At 39.3% G+C, this 21454-nt stretch overlaps 1 protein-coding gene across 3 annotated transcripts in view; it reads right to left on the bottom strand.

The window, feature by feature from the left end:
- GRIK2 (glutamate ionotropic receptor kainate type subunit 2) overlaps positions 1 to 20579 on the bottom strand; it is a 656554-nt gene extending 635975 nt beyond the window's left edge. For all 3 annotated transcript variants that reach the window (XM_023508414.1, XM_003802378.2, XM_023508415.1), the window contains exon 1: positions 19983 to 20579. In XM_023508414.1, the coding sequence (XP_023364182.1) occupies positions 19983 to 20097 (115 nt within the window). In that variant the 5' untranslated portion in view covers positions 20098 to 20579. The remainder of the gene's footprint in view (positions 1 to 19982) is intronic.
- Positions 20580 to 21454: the final 875 nt, after the last annotated feature.

Raw genomic sequence — 21454 nt, 5'->3', positions numbered from 1 at the left:
TGCTGTGGAGACTGACTACTGTGGTGACTGCTGTGAAGACTGCTGTGGAGACTGCTGTGGAGACTGCTGCTGCTCCTCCTGGTCCCACCTTGTCACCTGGGAACCATCCTAGCAAGCAAGCAGTGAGGGCAGGCCATGCTCTAAGGCCTCGCCCAGAGCATACTTAGAATTTCAAACTTGCTTTTCCTGCCTCTAAAATGGGTCCTCCCTGGCCTACAATCATGAAGAACTCTACATAGGTGGACATGTCACCTTGTTTGTCCTCATAGACATGTATGTCCCCATTTCTTTCTAGGATCACAAGGGTCCTAGTTGATGGTCTGGCCCTTAGCGTTTCCTAAAGGGCACATCCCTGGCCTAAAATACCTTGCAAGACTTCTCTGGGCGTCTAATGCCCCTTGTAAGAAAAGCATAGGTCTGGAAGCAAAAATCTAAATATGCCTGAACAAATTACAGGCACTAACACTTATCAGGGGTACTGATATATCAGGCACTTTATGAGTATTATGAGTATGTTATCTCTTGATCCCAAGAATACCTTTGTAGGGTCAGTATCATCCACTATTACAGATGAGGAAATTAAAACTTAGAAAGATTCTGTAGCATATTCCAGTCAGATTACTCAAAAGCAGCAGCTCTAGGTTCAAACTCAGGTATGTTTGAATCTAAAACCCAAGCTCAAGACTGTACAAGAGAGAGACTGATTAATAAGTGATAATCATCTATCTATATAATGAAAAGTCAGACATTGTTTACAATCATCACAGAAAAATACTTCATAGCAGAAAAATGTGCACAATAGTGTAAAATGGAAAAAATTAACAAAACATGTACAGTATCATCAAGGAGAGATATCACAATGTTAATTATTGATAAGTGATATTTATTTTCTTTATAATTTTCTATATTATTTTCCATTTTCCACAATAAAAATCTATTACTTTTTAAATCAATGAAAATATATTTGTTTTCATTTTTAAAAGGTACTTAACAGAACCAAAACAGTAACAGTGGTTATGGCTATATGTGTAGGAGGTCATATTTTCACTGTTATACTTCATATTTTCCAAATGTGCTAAAAAGTATTACTTTATAACTACACAGACAGAGAGAGAGAGTTTAAAATTTAAAAACTTTCTTTCTGTCATGTTTAATTGGATGCCTTTAACTGGCAGAGACTACCAGTGGTCCTTCAACATGCATTCTCCATTTCTTCCATAGGAAAAGACGATTAGCGTTTCAGCAGGATACATTTCCTACAATAAGGACTCAGTTCCCAGCCTCCTGTGCACCCAGATGTAGCCACGTGACTAAGTTCTTCCCAGTGGGATGTGAGATAACCATACCATACTTGAATTTCCCAAATCTGGAGAGATAGGTGAGAAGTAAACATCTAGCTTGTTTTGGGTTTTGTTTTGAGGCGTGGAGAGTATATGTGATACCTCACTGAATTTACATCCTGACAGAGTAATAAACACTTAAAATAATCTAGACTACTGTTCTTAAAATATAATCATGTACACATACATACATATATATGTATACATACATTTATATAAATACTATATATGTATATGTGTGTATATATATAACAAGAGAAAAACATTAATGGCATCACTATGATTTGAAACGACACTAGAGGCCCAGGTGAGGACTTCTGGTGCTGAGGCAGTGGGGAGAAGGACCACAAACAGCACATTCTATCTGGTATCATGAGGTTCTCAAGGGATGACAAGTCTGAGGGAAAAATGCAGACAACAAGGTTTAGAAATCCTTCACTGTGGAAGCAGCTAGCTGCCTCTTTTCATGTCAGTATAATCATTTACATAAGATTGTGTGCACCTGCCACGTTGTTTTGCACTTTTTTAAAATTAAATCATAGCTGTGTACATTAATGCAGTCATGGGGTATAATGTGCTAGTTTTATATACAATTTGAAATATTTTCACCTAACTGGTTAACATAGCCTTCATGGTATTTTCTTTCTTTTTTTTGGCGGGGGTGGGGGGAGGTGGGGGGAGCATAATAGATTTAAATTCATTTTGAAGTACATGTCCTTGCACCCTGGACAGCAAGGAATCACTTACACAGAAGAACCACATTCAGGATATAAATGGCCTGCTGAGAGCTCCTTCAGTAGTGCATTTCACAATTGCCAGGTGAGACATTTATATTCTACATTTAGTAAGTTTCACATGTACCCTTGTAAGATGCACCATAGGTATGGTCTCACCAATTACTCTCCCTCCACCCATCCTGCCCCCTCCCCTCCCCTCCCTTTCCCCTTTTCCCATATTCTTGAGCTATAATTGGGTTATAACTTTCATATGAAAGCTATAAATTAGTTTCATAGTAGGGCTCAGTACACTGGATACTTTTTCTTCCCTACTTTGCTAATTTTTAATGTGTCTATCTATGCCTATACAATATGATATTCTTGATGCAAAAACCAGGTTTTTTTTTACTTTAAAACTCTTAATGTCCTAGGGTCCAGTTGGGTGTTTGGCACATGATAAACAGTTAAACATCTGTTAATTGAATGATTGAAAAAATAAGTCAACGATCAGGTAACAAATTGGATCACCAGTTGACTCTACAAATACAGACAAGAAACTATTACAGATGTGTATATATTACAGTATAAAGTATAAATATCAGAGAATAATCATCTCAGGTATAAGTCTATATTAATAAATTATATCAAATTAGTATAGATTTCTCCAAAGTTGGTAAGATAATTCTTCAATTCCAATGAAAGTAAAATAAAATATCAAAACAGAACTTGTAGAATGGAATTGATACATAGACATCTTGGTGTCTCAGAACAAAACCATCAGGGCATCATTAGGATACACAACGTGTTTCTAAAAATAATCAACCATATTTGGGAAAAATATTTCTATTTACCGAAAGCTTTAATTATATCTTATTTTCCAATTACTGTATTAGCCAATAATTGAAGAACTAGATAAGATACCAATGTTGAATAAAATACTTAGTGAACTGAATGGCAATTTAAATTGAAAATGGAAATGAAGTTGAAAGAGTTGAGAGGAAGCTTTCAGTATCCTCCTTTACAACCATGAGATAAAGTATCACATTATTTTCTGGTAAATAAATTTAGTTTTATTTACCAGAGAGAGAGAAACAGGGAGAATTATTTATACTAAGTAAGGATTTTCCTTATTAACATATAGCTACATTTTTATATTCAAGTTTAATGGCTTTATGATATATACAGTACAGAAGAACAATAAACAAATGTGAAGGTTAAACTCCTCTCCATAGTTTACTTACAAAATGTGGTACTTTGAAATCTTAGTATATGTTAGTTTATATTTAAAATTCTAATGTATCTGACTATCTGCCATGAAATTAAGGATGTATAATATATTTCCGTTAACCTTTATTTGGGCCTATTAATTTTAGTAAAGTCAGAGAATCTTACCTAAAGACAATAAACTAATATCCTTGAATAAATATAAATGTATTAATTATGAGTCTCTGTTGTGAATACTTTTTCATGTACTACATGTATATATGAATTTATCTACACAAATAGAGAGTTCAAAGTTACAGCAATTCTAGAACTATACTTAAATAAATATATATAAATAAAACCTACTGTGAAATTTACAGCATGTAAAAGGATTTTTCACAGTGTGTCTTCCAGAGAGTGACACAGCACTAGGTATATTTCCCTAAAACTGCATATTTATGTGCTCTCATTGCTAACTCCCTTATGAGCCATTTATTACTAAAAGAATTGAAAATATTTAGACATATTTTGGTAAATATAGTTGAGAATAAATTTTAAAAATCTGAGAATGAATAGTTAATTTCATTACTTTCTTCAGTAGTTATCTTAAATTACTATTAGCATGTGATTATAATTATTTTAATAATTTGGGCTCTCTAATCAACCTATAATCATGCCACTTTTAAATTGTTCTGTCACTAAGATGTCTCCTAAACATAATTCTGCATCCAGATAGCAAATTTAATTATAGAAATATACTTAATAAAGTTACGTGTTTCACCTAGTAGGCAATGAATATGGAAAACCTCAAGATATCAATAATTTGGACTGATAAAAGTATTATTTTTAATGTTAAAGCAGTATATACAATTATTGGTCATGTCCCACTGAAAAAATTACATGAGAGCATTTCCTAATGTAGTGCACAGATTTCATCTCTTGGCACCATAACATAAAAATGGTCCACCAGCAAGAATGGCCCACATCACAAAAATCTCAAAACTGCAGATGCTGGCGTGGATGTGGAGATAAGGGAACATTTTTATACTGCTGGTGGGACTGCAAACTGATACAAACTTTTTGGAAGAAAGTATGGAGAACTCTCAAAGAATTTAAACTAGACCTCCCATTTGATCCTGCAATCCCATCTGGGCATCTATCCAGAAGAAAAAAAAATGCTTTTACCATAAGGACACTGTCAAGAGACTGTTTATTGCAGCTCAATTTATATTCGCCAAAATGTGGAAACAGCCTAAATGCCCACCAACCCAGTAATGAATTAACAAGCTGTAGTATGTGTATACCATGGAATACTATTCAGCCATTAAAAAAAGATAGAGACGTTATATCTTTTGTATTAACCTGGATGGAAGTGGAACACATTATTCTTAGTAAAGCATCACAAGAATGGAAAAGCAAGAATCCTATGTACTTAATTCTGATATGAGGACAATTAATGACCCAGTACTTACTGGAGGGGGGAGGGAAACAAAAAAGAGGGAAGGAGGAAGGGGGCAGAGAAGGGGAGAGCAGAGAGAGGAAAAGAGGCAGGGAGTGGGGGGTCACGGTGTGTGACACACCTTTTGGGGGTAGAACACAAGAGGGACTTTACCTAACAAATGCAATCGACATAACCTGGTTCAAAAAACAAAGAAACGGGGGAGGGGAATTAACTAGGGACCCCAAGAAAACTGGGAGAAACAGAACTTATGAACTTACAAATCAACTAATAACACAGGGAAAAATAATGAAAAAAGATTTCAGAATGAGTGAATGATAAATGTCCTGTTAGTTTATCTTCCCCAGTCCATCTCTGTTGTCCACGGTGAAAAGGCCCCGTGAGCCTGCTGAAACCACGGTGGAAAGGCCCCTACTTACTGACCCTGTCCACACTAACAGCAGTGAAGGTGGATAGCATTACTGCCTGGATACATAACTCATGTGTGAAACCAGCCAGTGATGAGCAGTGGATGGTCCAATGACACCCAGAGCATCCCCACTGTCTTACCCTGAGAAAACAGACTACAGCCCTGCCCCAGTCACATGTTGGGAGCTGACTGGTCTATGCATGCATAGCAAAAGCTATAGGATGAGCAGCAGTAGTGTAGGGCTGATTCTTTGCTTTGGACTTTTTCACCTTCCTTTAATTTTAGGTATAAGACATGGTGAAGATTGTGAAAAATGCATCCAAGAAGTAACCCAAAGTAGACAAACTGTCAAAACTGCATTACTGGTTTACTCTTATTATGAATATACATGGAAGGGACCCTATCATAGGTATAACAATTAAAAGTAAAAAAGAAAAAAAAAAAAAGAAAAAAGAGAGAGAGAAAGGATTAGAGAATTTCTGGAAACCTGGAGCCGTAGAAAAGGCTGTTTATGGGGAGGAGTTTATAGTAGAATCTTTATGGACAGATGTTATACTTAATTAAGATGTTTACAAGTCACCACCAAAAAAGGATTTCGAAACAAGATTATAATTTGGCTTTGATTTGATGTAAAACTAGCTATGTTACAGTATGTCCTGAATGTCAAAATTTAAGCACAAATAGATATAACGCTAAAAAAAAAAAAAAAAAAAGATTCCCTACCCCTTTTGTTCTCTATGAGCTGTCAGAGCTGTTCATTTAATTTCCCTTTTCTTTTGCTTTTCTTTGTTTTTTTGGTTTTTGGTTTTTGTTTTTGGGGTTTTTTTTTTGGTAACATCACTATTTACTGGAATATTTATCAGAATAAATAAAGGAAGTCAAAATTAAAAAAATAATAATAAAAGTAAAATAAAAATGGTCCAGAGAGTATAATCAGAGCAATGGTGATGTGTCTGAGAGTAGTCATGATATTGTCCAAGTGGTTTTTACTGACTTTCTCCTAGAAGGGACATTATTTTGAGCCTAGGTTCTAGATCATTCATGGCAATTGAAGAGTTGAAGCCCTCTCAACTACAGCAAATGTCTGCTGAAATCTATTGCTGATTAAGTCTGGGAAAACAAGTTTTTGAAATAATCTATTAGGGCCTCCTTTAGTGGGAGATTGAGAGAAAAAGTTCCCATAACCATACATCATCTCAGACATATTTACAAAACAACATCTGTTTAAGATCCCATTGGGTGACAGGGTTGATTATGAGAGTATGAATACTATAAATGCTTAGGTTTTAAACAATTGGCCCTTCAGTGGTTGAGAGCCCAACATTGTGTGTTCTGTGAGGAATGATAAAATATCCAAACCCAACCATGACCTATAAAGCTTACTCATTGAGTAGGGTGCTGGCCCCATATACCAGAGGTGGTGGGTTCAAACCTGGCCCTGGCCAAAAACTGCCAAAAAAAAATTTGAAGGTCAAAAATTTCCTTAGAGTTATCTAGCTCAGCTTTTTCATTCTCAACCTGCCTAGGAGTTTTGTTTTCTTTTGTTTCTAGTAACAAAATAGAAAAAAACTTAACAGTTTTTAAAAAGGTAAGGGAACTAAGAACCACTCCATAGAACTATATAGTTGAGCACATGTAACATGTTAAACAAACACTACAGAATCTCCAGTCTTGGGCACTGGGCATTTAAATTATTTGCAATAAAGTTTGAAAGCCATTGTTCTGATCAAATTCTCTCATCAACGTTTTAAATTATTGAACAGCATTTTATCTAACACAGACCATTTGGAGGAGGCAATAAAAACTGATTTAGTTTTAAAAGATAGTTGATATATGGAACAGCAAAATACAGAGAAATGGTTCTAAAAGATGAAGTTGAAGATGAGCGACTGATACATCACTTTTAATCTCCAGAAAGGTTTCCTGAGGAATTAATTCAGAATTCTCAGGAAAAAAATGATTGATTGGGATACTTGTCTGGCCTTTATCCACTGGATGCAAGAGCTGAAAAATACCCTTCACAAACTCCAGCATCATACAGTCCTGCCATGATGTGCAAGCTCCAGGAAACACAAAAATTAGGCTGCCTCTCCTCCGTCTCACACCTTATAGTTGCAAATCACTGATCTAAAACTTAAATATCTTCAAAAGCCAATTTTCCTGATAAGTTTAACATTTTAAAATTTTAAAATAATTTTTATATTTTCCAGTTATAAAACTGTATTGTAAGTATACTTTCTCAAATGGTCCCCTGGATTCTCTGATGTGGCACCATTGGTTGAGAGCTGTGGGGCTCCTCATCTGTCATCTCTCCCTACTCATATCCACGCTGATCTAACACCAGGTTAGATCTTAAAAAAAAAAAAAAAGATTGGAAGCCAGCTTACAGGAAGGCTTAGGAAACAGTGGTGAAGCCAGTGGTCTAGGGGTAGCACCAAAATCAGTTCTACCTTGAAGAGTAAGCTCCAGGAAGACTGCTGGGCCAGCTCCCTGATGAAGCAGCTGACATAACCACACAGAAGATCCACTTATCTATTTCTAACAATTGTATTAAACTCAAGTGTTTGTGAAACTTCCCTGAATGAGCATATCAAATGCAATCACTTATATGTCTGAAAACTCTGAATAATAACTAAAAGTTCATCACAGGCAGATGGATAAAGAATGGAATTACATAAAATCAAGCACTTGCTTTTCAGATAATGTTTGTGTATGTAGAGTAGAACTATGTACTTGTAAAAAAGTGAAGAATCTTGAACCACAAGATTCTGCACGATTTCTTTGCTTGTTATTTTGTTTTTAGTCTTGGTTTGTTTCTTACTTATATTGTATGTAGTTGAGAATACCAATTAAAGTCATGATGTGTAAAGAAGAAGAGAAATAATGGACTAGCTGCTCTTCTATAAAACTACTTACTCTTCTGTAAATCAGAAATATCTTCTGTTAAAGTCAATAAGTCCTTATTAACCTATTTTTAACAGCCTAAAGTATATTTCAAGGAAAACTATTAAAGAACAACTTAGAAAAGCAGACTTTCTTGAATGTTATGTACAGTTTAAGAAATTTGGAAAAATGTTTGAGTGACAATAAATATTATTTTATTCCAAGCATACACAATAAATAATTATACCTTCTAATTATACCTTCAGTTCCAAAAGATGTTTTCGGTCAATAAACTCAGAGCTCTCTACATTTTTCCATTAATTCCAATATTATTCTTGGAAGTTAAAAAGATGACAAGTAATACACATTGTTCAGGAAGGAAAGTCAAGGCCTAGTAATATTTAATTATTTTGTTTCTAATTTATGACCACTAGATAACAAGTCAAGAGGAAAATTCGTGATTGAGAATTAACTGATGAGCACACAGGCGCACAGAGGAAACTAAAATTCAGCAAAAATCAACCAGGGGGTGGGGGAAGGAGAGGTGGAACTTACCTAATAGGTACTATGCATACTATCTGGGTGGCAGGCATACCTCTAGCCTATAGCCAGAACTCAAGCATTACAAAAACGATCCATGTTACCCAAAATGTTTTAACCCATTAATACACTGAAATTTTTAAAACTTTCTGATTGAAATAACTATCGGGGACTTGGGTGTTGAGTTCATGTAGAATTAGAACTATTACTAACAATGAATCTATTCACTAAATTGTTTTTAATTTTAATTCAATTTAATCTTTAATTTGATTAAAAGAATTATATTGTATATAATGTACAATGATGCATTCACAGTCATGAGTTAATGATGGGATACGTTCTGAGAAACGTGTCATTGGGCCATTTCATTCTATATATCATATAGTACACTTAACCAAACCTAGATGGCCTAGCCTGCTACACCCCTAGGCTACATGCTGTAGCATATTGCCTGTAGGCTACACACCTATACAGAGTGGGCTACTGTACTGAATATTGTTGGCCAACTGTAACATAATGATAAGTATTTATGTACCTAAATATGTCTAAACACAGAAAAAGTACAGTAAAAATATGGCATTATAATCCTATGAGACCATTGTAGTATAGTTGTATATGCAGTCTGTCACTAACTAAATCACGGGTATGTGCTATATAAGTATAATGACATGTATGATTATGAACTCCATATATATATGTGTGTGTACATGTATACATACGTGTGTCATATATATGTATATATGATTTTATGATTTTCAGGTAGTGGAGACCTCTTAGAACTAAACATAAAACATGGAGAATTCCTTAGAGGCAATTTACTGTATCCCTCAAAGATGAAAACAGTACTTTTAAACTGTCCTCCAATGCATTTTCCTTAAGATTAACAGGTAACTTTTCCTTGCTTAACCAGTTAATCTGGCCTTGTGTTAAAAAGACACTTTTGTACCTCCTTTCAGAATTTTGCTTAGTAAGTATCTGCATGATGGTTAATTTTGTACGTCAACTTTATTAGGCCATGGAGTCTCCAGACATTGGTCAACACTCTAGGTGTGTCTGTGGGACTATTTCTGGATGAGTTTAGCATGTAAATGGGTAGACTCAGTAAAGCAAGTTATCCTCCCTAACATGGGCAGGCTTCATCCAATCCGTAGAAGGCTTGAACAGAACAAAAAGGCTAATCCTGCCTGCCCCCAGCCACCCACCCCAAAGGGAAATTCCTGCCTGCCTTCAAGTTGGGGCATTGTTTTTCCTTTGTTTTTATTTTCCTGCTTTTGAAATCAAACTGGAACATTGACTATACCACTGTGGGTGTCTAGCTTGCCAACTTCATATCTTAGGATTTCTTTTCTTTTCTTTTTTTTTTTTTTAGACAGGAGCCTCAAGCTGTCACCCTGGGTAGAGTGCTGTGGCATCACAGCTCACAGCAACCTCCAACTCCTGGGCTCAAGCGAGTCTCCTGCCTCAGCCTCCCAAGTAGCTGGCACCACAGGTGCCCACCACAACACCTGGCTATTTTTTGGTTGCAGCCATCATTGTTGTTTGGCAGCAATCCTGGGCTGGATTCGAACCCACCACCTTGGGTGTACGTGGCTAGCACCTTAGCCACTTGAGCCATAAGTGCCGAGCCATATCTTAGTATTTCTTATCCTCCTTACTTATGTGAGACAATTCCTTATAATAAATATCCACACTTACCTCTCTCCCTCCCACACCCGGACCCCGTGTGTGTGTGTGTGTGTGTGTGTGTGTGTGTGTGTTGTTCTTGTTTCTCTGAAGAACTTTAACTAATAATCTATGTTCCTAGATCAAGAATTTCTAAAATGTTTCAGTGATCAAGGACAAGGATGTGCCCTCTGCTTTCATTTCAGCAAGAGAAAGAAGATCCACTTATTCTTCATAACATGCAAGCAACAGACTGCAAAATCACTTGACTGCTTATTGCAGACTAAGTCAAGCCCATCCTTTACTTTCAATGGCTTTCCAATGGTTACACAGGAGTCCAGACCCTGTAACTTAAATAATAAAGGTTTGAAAAATCAAGGATTTTTCTGTGCCCCCACTGGGCTAGTCTGTTATCTGTCCCAAAATTCAACTTCTTAATTTATTCATAAATTCTTATTCTTGTGCTGAATGTTCCATCAGCGGTAGATTTCTCCCTTCCCTTATCACACAATTTTCATGCCCCAAGTCAGAGTCCCACCTCTTCTATAAAAATTCGAACCCACAAAAACCCCCTTAAAATAACTATTATATATATATTTTTGTACCACACAATTGGTGCTTTAATATATATGTACCTTTCCCTCTAATTAGATCACAAATTTCCTTTTTTTTTCTTAAGACAGAGTCTCACTATGTCACCCTTGGTAGAGTGTCCTAGTGTCACAGCTCACAGCAACCTCAAACTCTTGGACATAGCGATTCTCTTGTCTCAGCCTCCCAAGTAGCTGGGACTACAGGCGCCCACCACAATGTCTGGCTATTTTTTTGTTGTAATTGTCTTTGTTGTTTAGGAGGCCTGGGCCGGGTTCAAACCCACCAGCCCAGGTGTATGTGGCTGATGCCTTAACTGTTGAGCTGTGGGTGCCGAGCCTAGATAAACAAATTTCTTCAGGTCAGAAGCTGTATCTTAGAATTCTATTTTCAAGATGCCTGATACAAATATGCAGTCAATTAACATTACTGAATGAACTGATATGGCAGAAACTTGGGATGCTGGGAATGGGAGAGACGCCAGCCGACAGAATTACAGAATAAGACAAAAATAAGAGAAAAGGTCATAATCTATGAGATAATACTCTAGGAAAGAAAAGGTGGAGGAACAAATTAGCCAAATGTCTTGAAGAGCTAAAAGAACTCTTTCTAAAATTGATGCAAAGCACAGAGACTCTGGTTATGCTGGAAAAACAGCATAATTCAATGAAAAATATCACCAGACTGGCAGGTAGGGTATTCATGATTTGGTGTAAAAACTGATACTAAGGTCTAGGCATGATGGCTCATACCTATAATCTCAGCACTTTGGGAGGCTGAGGTAGGAGTGTCACTTGAGGCCAGGAGTTCAAGACCAGCTTGGGCAACATAGTAATACCCATCTCTACAAAAAATAAATAAACTAGCCCAGTTTGGTGACACACCCCTCTAGTCCCAGCTATTAGGGAGATTGAGGCAAGAGGATAACTTGAGCCCGAGAGTTGGAGGTTGCAGTAAGCTATGATCATGCCACTGCACTCCAGCATGGGTGACAGAGTGAGACTGTGTTTCTAAAAAAATAAGATAAAATAAATGATATTAAAAAATTAAAATTTTTTAAAACTCTGACACTAGTTTTGACTTAGAATAAGTCATTTAACTATATTTGTCAATTCTTTTTTTTAACTTAGGGTACTAAACTTGATGGCTTGGTTATCTCTAAATTTTCCTTTGATTTAGATAATCTAAGAATCTTTTTTTTTTTTTTTTTTGAGACAGTCTTGCTCTGTTGCCTGGCTAGAGTGCCATGGCCACAGCCTAGCTCATAGTAGCATCTAACTCCTGGGACCAAGCAATCCTCCTGCCTCTGCTTCCTGAGTAGCTAGGACACAGGAATGTGCCACCATGCCTGGCTAATTTTTCTAATTTTAGTAGAGACAGGGTCTTACTTTGCTCAGGCTTGTCTCAAGCTCATGACCCAAGCTATCCTTGCCTCAGCCTCTCAGAGTGCTAGTAACCTAGGATTCTAGAGTTTTCATTCATTATGAGGGAGTACTCATTTCATTTCGTCTGGGGAAGAAGGGCCTGGAACGCATTAAAAGCTATGACAAACAGAATTCAGGAAGCTTCAGTAAACAAAACGAAAGGCAGGATTAAATAAACAACAGAAAAAAGCAAAATATCTACGAAAATACTGAAACTTCAGAAGAACGTTTCTTTAATATTTGCTCTGCTTATTTGATCATGCTAAGCAAGCAAAATTCCTATTTTGAGAGGTCAGAAAACTTGAAATAAGCCTGAGCTGAAGATAGAAACGAGAGATAGAGGAAACACCTTCCAAAGGCTTGCTTTAGTTCAATGATGGAAAATTAACTGATGGATTTAAAAGGAGGGGAAAATCATTAATGACCATGTTGAATGAAAGGAAATATGTCAATGTAAGAATGCCACTGGCATCTTATTTAAAATAATCATATATGTTCAAAGATTTGAATTAATATAAACAAAAAGATCAATTTAAAAAGCAGAGAGTTGCTTGGCAATAAATCTAGAAAAGACGGCGTATCAAATGTCATTTAACTTCTCTCTTTTCTCAGCCTCCTTTCCACATCAGTGCTAATCACTCAGCATCCCTTAGGCACCCAGTATTCTCTTTTGTATCTGAGAATCTTTGTCAAAGCCAGAATCGATTGATCTTAATAAACTCATCCTAACGCTCCAATCTTGGGAGACTGCTCCCAGAATATACTTGTCTTAAAACAAGGCCATGAAAGAGGGCAAATTCTTAGCCAAAAGAAAGACTGGTAGGATTATATGTATCAGCAGGAAAACTAACCATGACTGAAAGACCCAGTCTCTACAAAGCCTTTCAGATCATCACATGTGACCCAGCTCTCTACTAAATCTAGAAAAGAATGTTCAGTTTTTAATTAAGGAAATGAAAAATTTAAATCAATCTATCGGCAGAAACCTAAGCACCAAATTCTATATTTGAATGTTCCTATCTTTGGAGAGACACCTCAAAGTCCAAATGCAAAACTAAAATTAAAAATGAAAAATCCTACAGAAAGAGTTTGAGAGTCTTCTCAAACTTCCCACTTAGAAGAACACAAATCAGTTTTATCAAATTAGCTAATTATCCTTTTCAAAGTGCAAAAATATAAAACTGTTGGCTTTAAAGGGGTGAGGCAAGAGACAAGCAAGCCTTGTTTGGGGATCAATGAGATTTGAAAAAAGCAGATGAGCATTAGAAAGCTTGTAGAATGTGGGTGGGCCAGAGGGTGAAAATGGGTGACCTTGGGACAACATTCCACTTGCCGAATGCTTCTGGTTTGTCCAACTCTGGATTTTTAAAAAAAATTCAAAGTTGTGTAGAATTAAAATTGGGCATATTTTTATACAAAAATTTAACCTTGAGTAGCCAATTCCACATGGTAAGAAACATGTAGAGTGAATAATCTCCTTAAGACACTATGGCTTGACTTTCACCTTGGAACTTAATCATACTTTAATGTTTCCAATGTTAGGGAAGGCTCTGCCTTTTTCTGGGGGCAAAAGGGGCTTGAATGCACTAAAGTACAATAACCTGAAAAGGTTGGGATTAGAAAAACAATGCAAAATAAATCAAATACCCATTACCCTATTGAATCTATGAAACAGAACATTCCTTTCCTTAGTAGTTCCTCTACCACAAACAAGTTTTGTTTATAAGAAAAAAATTACCAATATTAAAACTTTAAAAGTCACTTTCAGTTACAGAAAAGAAAGAATTCATGAACACTTAACTCTTACACCGTATATGCTAAAAAAAAAAAAAAAAATTAAAATGGCTTTTGTTTTTGAAATGAGGGAGACCTATAATTCCATTTATTAAATCAGCTCTTAAAAATATTTTCTTACTGAAACTTGGTCCTAAACCTAGTTTCACAGGATAGGATAAAGGTTTAAAGAAAGCTTATTTAACCTACATTAAATCTTGATAATGCATTAATGAGTCTTTTAAAGGGATAATTTTAATTCCCCAATCTTCAACCATAAAGACTATATAGTGCTAATCTGCCTTGCCCTTTCAATTAAACTTGTTAAGGGCGTTCTATTTAGTCAGCACCCTGAATGGGCCATTAAAATTCTTGTTCGGTAAGAGTTGTGTTCAGTGCTCTGTTGTTTTAAATTCCATTAAATCCAAATGGTCTTTATCGCCCCATGACCACTGTGACTTCAATCAGCCAATTTAATTACCTTACAAAATTGTCAGCAGAAGCAGCAAAGAAAAACAGGAAGCCCTATGACGTTATCAGATTGAAATCTTCCTCTTTGGTGTTTAATCTAGACTAGTCAATAACTACGATGTGCACCTACTTCCTTCCCTCTCAGAGGTTTCTGACCTTACCTTTCAGGCTAAGATTTAGGGTTTAAGATTCATTTCAAGCATGTCTAATTCTTTGATAACTGGAATACAAATGGGAAGCCTGTAAAAGATAAATCTTCACCACCCAAATGAAAAACAATCAACACTTAGATTTCAATATATCATACCAACTTACTGAGGAAAATGTAGGAACTTCTGCAAGCCTTAATTATTATGCATGCAGTAGATTAATGATTTTATTATAGTTCATTTGAAAGACATAAACTAATTTCTACTCCGATGGTTAAAAATGGGCATTGACCATTTCCTGTGAATAAATATAATTGGGATTACTGTAACACAGTAAAATCCTAAGAACTGAAGGAGAAAGTGAAGTAATTTTCCCCACTTGAATGTTAAATTCTTACCACAAAAGAGCAAAGCATTTTATCAAAAATTATGATAATTAAATGGCACAAGAGATTATGTTATCATTATCATGGACAACACTTTATGTAATGGTGAGCAAACTTGAAAAGGCTCTGATAATCAATAACACACCCCGTTTGATCTATGATATTTTCCTCCCTTTGTGTGAGAGCAAATCACATTAACTTCCCTGTGCTGAGTAAATGTTGAAACAGTGTCAATTGAGATTTCAGGGAATGAACATGCTGCAATGATCACTTGCATTAAACCAAAAAGCAAAACTCCACTGAAGAGACATCACCTGACATAAAACCCATGTTCACTTCTGAAAGCCAACCTCACAAAGCCAGAAAATGTGTAGAGTTTCACGTGCCTGGTGGAGAAAGAGTGCTATTTCTAGAGCACAAAAAGATCATTTTTCAAAGTCATGTTCTGAAATGACTGTGCCTCGGTTGATGGATCACATCAAGTTATTCTTTGAAGATTTAAGAATAAGTGAGAACTTTATGTGAAAAACTGTTGTTGATTTATTTTTGCTTTTTTTATTTTTTATTTGTAAGTGAGGCCCTTGTGTTGACGCTTCTTGGAAAGAATTCCTTCCCTTGCTTTCAGAGCTCAGCTGAGCAGGTGCTGGGCTTTATCTGTTGCAGATAGTAGCCGCTATTACTCCCCCATCCCCGCCTCCCAAGAGTCAGTTTTCCTGCTTCCAGATGTAAGGCCACTCCTCCCTCCCGCCCACCTCACCTCCCACAGGAAGAAAAATCACTTTCAAAGAATTGGTAGAGAGTGGCGGCTTATAAACGGAGTCCATTCGCTCACACTAGAGGTGGCGGTACATCTGCTACTAATTATTGTATCTGTGAGCACATGGGATGCCCAGCAAGACCGCGATTTCCACAGGAACCCTTCTGTTCTCGCTCACGTTGTAGGTTTTCCCTTGAGGGCCGTCCCTGAGCTGCTGCCTCCACCTTCGGCGTGTGTGCAGGAGGTGACTGCACGCTGTGCCACGGACGGGTGGCCAACGTGCAGTGCCAAGGAGATCGAGCGCGTCCGAGAGGGAAGACCTGGGACTGGGAAACCTTTTAAAAGCCACTCCAGCGGCTTGCTCAAGAGAGGCGTTAGATAGAAACATCAGAAAGGAAGACGTGACCTATACCATATGCACAAATCTCGGGGTGGGGAGAGCGGGACACCACCTCGGAGAAGATGCCCAGGAGTTTTAAAGAAAGTTTGAGTTGATGTTTTTGCTCCTGGCGTCCGAAATTCCAATTCCGATAAAGACTTTGAATGACATCCTGACCTCGGCAATCGGAAACAAGTAGTGGCTTAGGGAGTGGTTTCTGAAAGAATATGTTTAAACGTGCCAAAGTCCTCAGACTGAGAGTGGGAGATCAGCCTGCACACCGCCGGAGCCGGCTTCTAAGCTTCCCTCGGGAGCACGGGTCAGAGCACGCCCAGAAGAGAGGGATTGGCTGAGTAACAAAAGAATGTTCAAGTACCGCCGCCACAACCTGGGGCTGGGAGCCCACCGAATGCGGGCCGCACCCCAGCGAAGGCAAGGATCCCGCCCTCGCCCACTCCAGCAACCAGCAGGCCCCTACGCAGCTGCGGATAAACAAGGGTGTCTCGTATACACAGCGTGGGTACGCGCTGGGATAATCTGGGATGCCCGCTGCCCAAAGCGCCAGAGCCCAGGAGAGGCCTGCCTAGGGGAGTCTTGCTGGCTCTGCGCCCAGAAAGCAGGCTGGAGAACGTCTGACTTGACCTGGGGCTGAGGAACTGACTATTTAAAATGCACTTTGCACCCAGAAAGCACGCCCGCTGGGTGCGCACTCGGGAAAAGGCAACTATGACGACCTAGGATCTAAAACCAGGAAACCCCCACGACCCACCGCGAGGGTGCTCGCCTGCTGGTCTACCTGGAGCTGAATCTTAGCAGACCAGCAGCTCGCTTACCCCACCACCCTAGGCTGTCTTAAAGCCTCGGGATAGTGCCCTGGGGTCGGTGCTACGCACACCTATTCCTGGAGACGTTTGCTAAGCGGCTGCAGGGGTTGGGGAGAGGGGAGCAGGACAGAAGCGCCCCAGAAAGCAGCTGCCAAGTTTTCTTGTGCATTAGAGAGGAGTCACTGTGCTGAAGTCAGAGACTCGCTTTGAGAAAGCGCGTTTGCCGGCTCGCGCGCGCACTTGTGTGCGCCAAAGAGGGGTAGGAATCCGGGGGCGGGAGTTGCGCGCTCAGAAGACCGGCGGGGGTAAACGTGGGACCAGGCAGAGGGCGGCATCCTAAACTAGGGTGGACCCCTAGCTTCACTGCCGGTGATAGCAGACGCAGGGTCGACTCACAATCCTAGTGGGAGAAAGAAGAGGACTACACAGAGCTTCCCCTGGCGGGGAAGGGGGCTGGGGTGGCGGCCGGGCAGGCTCCGCGGTTGCTATAGCGCCGCGGCGGAGGCTCCGAGCGGCTGGAGGCGCCTAGCCTCTCTCGGCGTGGGGGCTGGGAGGGGCACTAGATGCAGTCTCCGCTGCAGAGGCGGTGGGTCCCTCCAGCACCCGGGCGGCTGATCTACCAGCACTTCCAACTCCTTCCCTTCCAAGGCACAGGGCCAGGGATGAGACACTAGATCCACTTTAGAGCCAAGCTGAAAATAACCATTCTCCGGAGTGGCTCAACCAACCATCCAATCTACTCAGAACATGTTTACCCCAGAAGAAAATAAAACTCCCACCATCGCATCAAAATAGTCCCAAGAGGGAAAGGTTCCAATGATTACCATGTACACAGTCCTTTTCCACAACTCAGGTCAGAAATCAGAGAAAATGGATCTCCACGTGGAAAATGTTTGAAGTCAATGTTTAATAGAAAATAACAGGTTGTCTAGAAACTAGGCTGTTGGTTTAGGCTATCAGGGACTGGTGTGAAGACATTTGCCTAGTACTCTATTTCTTAAGGACATTCTTAGTGAACGTTGGCCTAAGAAAATATATTTGTGTGTGGGTGTGTGTGTGTATGTGTGTGTGTGGCAGAGAGAGAGAGATCTTTTGGAAAGCTGCTACACACTCTGCTACAGTCGCCAAGATTTTTAATATGAAGATATGAAATGATCAGCGAATGTAACAATCTAATGATTCAGCAAATATTGTGCTGCAAGACCAGAGCAACAGTAATTAATTCTTTAGAATATTGGTGGGAGTTTTCCAGCATCAGGTCTTTTTTTTTTTCCCATCCAGTCCTCAAACACACTTACTAATGCACACTCATTCACAGAATTAGAATTCCCCATAAGTAGGCTGTAATACTCAAAATACTGGGCAAAACAACCATAGTGTAGCATTTATCATCCTTGAAGCAGAACTGCTAACACACACACACACACACAATGTCCAGTGGTTATACAGACCCTGTTTAATCCTGTCCAAGGAAACGTGCATTCCTGTGGATGCTTGTTGCTAAGAGCAACGTGCTTAAGTACCATCTAAAGGCACAAGAAAGCAGGAAAACTACTATAGTAGGAATCCAACTATAATCCATTGTCTCTTTTGTCATTACCAGCCTTTTTGACTCCAGATGTCTATGTGTGTGTGAGAGAGAGGGGTGAGCTTCCCTCTTCAAATATATGTGAAAGCATTCCCACTTTGATTTTATAAAGCCCAGGAGAGATGGTGAATTTTATTATATGGGGGAAAAACAGGGGGAAACTGGAAAGACATAAGATGCTATTGGCATAATACAAAATGCAAGCACTCACTCTTTGATTTAATTTCGAGTGAGTGGCAATGTATCTGTTATTATCTAAAAGATACACACTTGGGATTACATGGGTTCTTGCACTCTGGTCTGAATCTACTTGAACTTTCAAAGTGCCTGTGGTGCCAGAGTTTACCCAGTTGGCTTATCCCCTCTCTCCCTTACCTACATAGGGAACTTTCTTTCCCTAGTTCTTCGCCTACTAAACTCCACTGGCCATCAGAGCAGCTGAGTGTTGCCCAGGCTTCATTTTTGTTCCCTAAGCAAACCCTCTGACTAGGGTTTCCAATGGAATCCCACGTTTAGATTTTCCCTCAATCTCCAAGGAAACCCTGATTCTCAGGAAGGCAATAAATTCCCATAACTATAACTACCTGTTTTTTTTTTTATCTTGCCAGAGGGAAATAAAGATTCAGACTTAAGACCCTCATACCCAACTACCCACTCTCCCGCCCCACCCCATTGCTGCCGTCCGTCATGTATTAGTCCATAACGCACAGAAAGCTGGGAGAGGAAGGACTCAGCAAGTTAAAAACAAAAACCAACCAAACAATAAAGCCTTTCTTACTACGGGCTATTCCCTTCTGGCTGAGCAACAGCCTCTCTGTGTTAAGTTGAGCCTTGAATCTTAGAACACTATTTTTTTAAAACCCCGCATCCCAGTAAGGGGACTAGAAACTGAAAAAAAAAGGTGAAAATTAACCAAAGGGAAAAGGCTCTCTAGCAAAAGATATCAAAAGGGTTAGTGCCTTTCATTTGTGCATGAGGATCTATCTGCTCTGGTCCCGGGCAGTAGCTGACAGGCGGCGCAACTCGCCAAAGAGTTACCAAATATTAACTTAGCCCCGCAGACGGAGAGGTGTGTGGCTTGGCGCGCGCTTTCTGGCGCGGACCGCGCACCCTTCCAAGCCCAAAAGGTTGGGGGGAAACAGGCTGGCCGTGCCCCCAGCGCTGTTAGCATCTGTGTGGCAAGCTACAGCAGGACGGTAATGTAGCGACCACTAACATACACTGGCACTCCCTTCACCCTCCCGCGGCTAAAAATATCAAGGGAAAATAAATGAAAGCACAGGCGTTTCTTTAAAACCCCGGGAGGAGACGGCGCAGTGAGCAGGGCTGGACGCGGCGAGCCCACCGCCAGGCAGAGCGAACTTGCCTGTTTACATCCGGCTGCCTGGGAGCCGGATACCGGCAAAGGGGAGGGATGGGGAATCTTACCGAATCTCAATACATGAGTGGTTCCTTGAGAATATCCAATCCACAGTAAACAGAGCAGGAGTTTGAAGGTGCGCCTGAAGACTGGATTACTTAGAATCGGGGAAATAATCTTCATGGTGTTTCTGTGCCCACACGCGCGGCACCCACTTCCCCGATCTAGCGTTAGGCTCCCGGTTCGGGCAGAAATGAGGATGCGTCGAGTGGTGGCCGCAGACACGATCACGGCATGGTCACAGAGAGAGGAAGGAGTCTCCGCTTCCCAAACCCATTAGCAATCGCTGCATGTTCTTCACTCACTGCGCCAAGGAGCAACCTTCCACTGCAAGGGATGGTGGGACATCCATGTTAGTCGGAGAGCATCCGGGAGAAAGCCAGCACGCACACCCACAACGTCCGGCCCGCGAGCCTGGGAAGCAAAGGGGAGCAAGATCAGTAAGAAATCCAGCCTTGGAAAGCAGGGAGGTGTCGATTGCAAGCCACAGTCCCAGCACAAAAGAAGCTTTGCTCGCGAAGGATTTGCCAGGCCTTATTCTACTGCACTGCTGCACAGCTTCTGACGTGAAGCCAAGATTAAGTGAGAAAAATTGAGATAGCTGCTCGCCTCTTAAGGCTTCCTGCCAGCGAGCTTCCCAATATCTATTATGCAACTGATCTGATAGCCTGCCTTGAGTTTCAAGAAAGAAGTCGGATTTATTTACATGGAGAAAAATTGCTTTTATTTTCAGTAAGAGTGTTTGCAAAGAGAATGACTGGTGCATGTAAGCAGAATTCTTACAATCAACTGATGAATTTGAATAAATGACTAGCTAAATCAAAGTCATTTTACCTGGGAATTGTATTTAAAAGAAAAAAAGAGAGAGAGAGGAAAAAAGGAAGTGATCAAAGACGGAGGAATTTACTGCAAATCTAACTTATGGTTAAGTTAAAAGAGAATCTTATTTACACTTTTAAAAATTTTATCCAGAAAATTATATATAGATTGGAATGCAAATGGAGAGGTACAACTAGTCTTTAAAGTCCTGAGTAGGTTATCCTTGATTGCTACCTAGGAGAAATTTCTTTAAGTAGACTTTTAGGAGAGCTATTACATTAAAATGAAAGAATCATTTTTCCCACCCATTTTTAGCATATCTAAAATAATTGTGCATACATAAAAGGCATAATGTTTGAATTGGTGTCACAAACCCCTAAGGCTTCAATAATTCATTCCCCAAATTTCTTCTTATTTTGGGTCAATGAACTTTTTTTTAAAGAGGTAGAATATGGGGTCATAGCCTGAACAACATAGAATGTCATAGCTTTGTCTAAAAAGTTCTTATCATTTTCCAGTTGTCTGGTAGAAATATTTAGAGATCCCAGGTAGTGACTCTCTTGGTTTCACAAGCAAGAGTTTATTTAAGATTTTCTTGAATAAACCGAAATAGATTTTCTTTTAACATAAAATACATCTTATTGTCAAAATAGGTAATATG

This window comes from Otolemur garnettii, unplaced genomic scaffold (assembly GCF_000181295.1).
Source record: "Otolemur garnettii isolate 467f Iridium unplaced genomic scaffold, OtoGar3 scaffold00246, whole genome shotgun sequence".
Classification (NCBI taxonomy): domain Eukaryota; kingdom Metazoa; phylum Chordata; class Mammalia; order Primates; family Galagidae; genus Otolemur; species Otolemur garnettii.
Note: the sequence above shows the minus strand (reverse complement) of the source record. Positions and strands in the feature narration are given on the sequence as shown.